We start from the raw sequence: 3,568 nt of genomic DNA, 5'->3' as shown, positions 1-3,568 counted from the left end.
AGTTCCAATGTCTTTGCTCTACCCGGATGTCCTGCGGATGGTTTGTCATGATGTTCTTTTAAAAGCCTTAGTCGAAGGTCATTGTCGTCTGGTACATATAGCGCGCCTCGATAAAGTAGCCGACCGTTGTTATCTTCCGTACATTCGGCAAGCGAAATTTTATTCGAGTGGCGAACGCCATTCCGAAGCATAGCGAGGATCTTGTTTGGGAAACTATCAACTTGGTAAGCTTTTGAAAATAACTCCTCTACGGTGGACGCTCCTTCAGCGGATTCATTTGACAAAGAACCCGCGAACAAACTTAGCTTTGTACTCAAATTTTTTCGCTTCAAAATCACCTGACTCTGATGCGTCAACCGTTCATCCCCCTCTTTAGGTAGGTCACCTGACCTTCTAGTCAATGCATCTGGTTTCGCTCCTTGTTTTCCTGGTCGAAATTGTATAATGAAATCGAAGCGTGAAAGAAATTCGGACCAACGGGCTTGTCGACGATTTAACAATTTTGTTGTCATAAAATATTCAAGATTCCGATGGTCGCTAAAAACTTCGATTGGGAATTGAGCTCCCTCTAGGTGATGTCGCCATTCTTCGAAGCATCGTATAATTGCCAAAAGTTCTTTGTCATAGATTTCGTAGTTACATTCTGCAGGAGAATGTTTCTTGGAGAAGAAAGCGACTGGATGTAGGATTCCTTCGTTATCATGTTGAGATAGGATTCCTGCTGAAACATAATCAGATGCATCGGTTTCTATTACAATTTTCCGATCCGGATTAAAATGAACTAGTGTCGGTGCTGTAGTAAACATCTTTTTCAAAGTTTGAAATGCTTCCTCCCTATCATTCGTCCATTCAAATTTAACATTTTTCTTGGTCAAGGCTGTAAGTGGAGCAACAATTTTCGAATATCCTAGAATGAACCGTCGATAGAAATTTGCAAATCCTAGAAATACTTGAACATCATTAAGATTCGTCGGTGTGGACCATTCCAAAACATCGATAACTTTCTTTGGGTCCATTCTATTTCCATTCGGGGTAAGAATTAAACCAAGATATTTCGTCTCTTGAACCATAAATTCACATTTCTCAGGTTTAAGGTGAACATGATTTTCATCAAGTACCTTTAGAACCTTTCGAATGTGTTCTTTATGTTCCACTAGAGTTTCGGAGTAGATGAGGATATCGTCTAAGTATGCCGTTACGAATTGATCAAGGTAGAGACGTAAGATATCGTTGATCCAATGTTGAAAGGTAGCAGGGGCATTGGCTAATCCAAACGGCATCACTGTATATTCGAAATGTCCATATCGAGTCCGGAATGCCGTTTTCCATTCATCCCCCTCCGCTATTCTAATCTGATTATATCCCCAACGCAAATCCAACTTAGTATAGTATTGTGCTCTCGACAACTTAGCTAGGGTTTCTTTTAACAATGGTAACGGGTATCGATTTTTGATTGTGATTGCATTTAGACCTCGATAATCAACACAAAGTCGAAGGGTTCCATCGTTTTTCTTCACAAATAATATAGGTGCTCCCACTGGTGACTCACTAGCCCGAATAAATCCTTTAGGTAAATTTTCATCAAGATATTCCCGTAGTGCCTTTAACTCGATTTGAGACAGTCCATATATGGGTCCATATGGTGGTCGTTTGCCTTCTTTTAACACTATTTCGATATCATGGGACGGCCGATGTGGTGGAAGGATTGAAGCGTCATATTCTTCGAACATATGGAGATGATGGTGAAATTCTTTTGGTACTAGTTGTTCAATATCGACTGTAGATTTTTCAGTTGCTGAAACGATGACTGTATGGTGTTCCGGTAAGGGAATTGAGATACCATGAACAATAACTGCAGTTCCACTGATTGAACAGTGTTGGCAACAGCTCCAAGAGTCAAAAATAAGTAGATTTTCCTTTGGTCGAATCGTAACATCATGACGTCGCATCCAAGGTATCCCCATCACAATCGGATAGTGTCCTAACTTTGTCACAAAGCATGGCGCAGTCTCCCGATGACCATGAATATCCAGCGAGACATCGACAATATGGGTGTTTTTTCCTGATTTGATAGGTCTTCCGTCTATAACGTCTACATGGCGAGGTATCTTGAGGGGGGTCATTGTAAGATTATTATGGCGTGCAAAAGATTCATCAATGAAAGCGTATCCTGATGCTCCGGTATCAATAAGAGCGTAGGTGGGGATGAAAGAATTTTTATTTTGTGAAATCGAACAAGTTACTACAAGTTGATTTCCATCCATTTCCTCCTCTGATACCGAAAACCCAGAAATACACATCTTAGAAAAATCCTTAAATGGTCCCTGTGCTAAGCCACTTAGTGCAGGGACAAATCTTTTGCCGACTCATTATCGCTTCCATCATTTTCCTCCACTGTCAATACTGCTCCTCTCATCACAGGTCTTCTTGATTGATTTCCAGTTGCCCTTGCTTGAGGGCAATCCCTAACCATATGTCCAACACCTCCGCAATAGAAACATCGGCCCTCAACTAAGCGGGCATTTCTTTCGGCAGGGTAGGGGCGACGACGTCCTCCAGACAGATCCATTGGTACATCACCTCCTGGGCGGGACGAGGGATGACTTTCCGTAGCAGGTACATTAGCGGCTGGGGCGGCAGCACGGGGAGTAGGAACAGGATTTATTGGTGGGGGACCAGGGGCCGGGGTAGTAGTAACATTCCAAGGCTTTTTATTTCCTCGTTTAGCCTCCGCCGCACGACGACGATTATCCAACCGTTGCAAGAGTGTCGCACAGGCATCTACCGTCGCAGGAGTGTCATGGTGTATCATTGATTCATCGAGTTCCCCATTGATACCTTCTATCAAAGCCTCGATTCGAGAGGCTTCATCCATACCCGACTTAGCAGCATATCGTTGGAACTCAGCGAAATAGTCGGCGAACGTTCGATTTCGTTGACGGATGTTTCGAAGGTTCCTCCTAGCCGTGCGTATCCGATCGGGGTCCCCAAAAGCAGTATCCAAAACCTCATAAAACCGTACCATAGAGGGCAGGGTAATACTTCCTTCCCCGACATACTGTAAGAATTGATTGGCAGCAACGCCTTCCAATCTACTGAACGCATAGGATAATTTCGACTGTAGGGTGGGATAGCGATCGGCATTTCCTAATAGCTTGATTTTCATTTGTTGCTTAAATAGGTGTAATCTTTCTCGATCACGATCCCCCCTGAACACCTCAGGATCCGGAAGCTTTTCCGACCGATAGATAGTATCTGTAGTAAGTGGTACTGGGGGTGCAGGTGGAGCATTGTCCTCGACAGGTTCTCCCTCAGGGGCAACAGCTTGAACAGCAGTCTGTTGGGCTCGGGCAGCAGCAAGATCTCGTTCAAACATTCTTCTCGCCCTCTCAGCCTCCGTTTCTATCTCTTGTAAATCCGTTGCATACTGAGCAAGACCATGTTGACACTGTTGGAGAAGTGCATAGGCTTCGGCTCCGATAACATCATTGACCTGTGGATGTTCTTGAAAAAAGGTTCGGAGGCTGTTGCTGAGTTGTTGATAATCAATAGAAACGTGTCCGGACAT

The 3,568-nt window shown here is 43.8% G+C and overlaps 1 protein-coding gene across 1 annotated transcript; it reads right to left on the bottom strand.

The window, feature by feature from the left end:
* Positions 1 to 2,338: 2,338 nt before the first annotated feature.
* Positions 2,339 to 3,568, bottom strand: H6S33_005213 (uncharacterized protein; the record flags this gene model as incomplete). The annotated part of the gene is made up of 1 exon (XM_044836574.1): positions 2,339 to 3,568. One exon carries the CDS (start codon positions 3,566 to 3,568, stop codon positions 2,339 to 2,341), a length of 1,230 nt encoding a protein of 409 aa, XP_044690426.1.

The sequence above is a fragment of the Morchella sextelata genome (assembly GCF_020137385.1).
Source record: "Morchella sextelata strain SCLS chromosome Unknown scls_19, whole genome shotgun sequence".
Taxonomy (NCBI): domain Eukaryota; kingdom Fungi; phylum Ascomycota; class Pezizomycetes; order Pezizales; family Morchellaceae; genus Morchella; species Morchella sextelata.
This window is presented reverse-complemented; position numbering and strand designations above follow the sequence as displayed.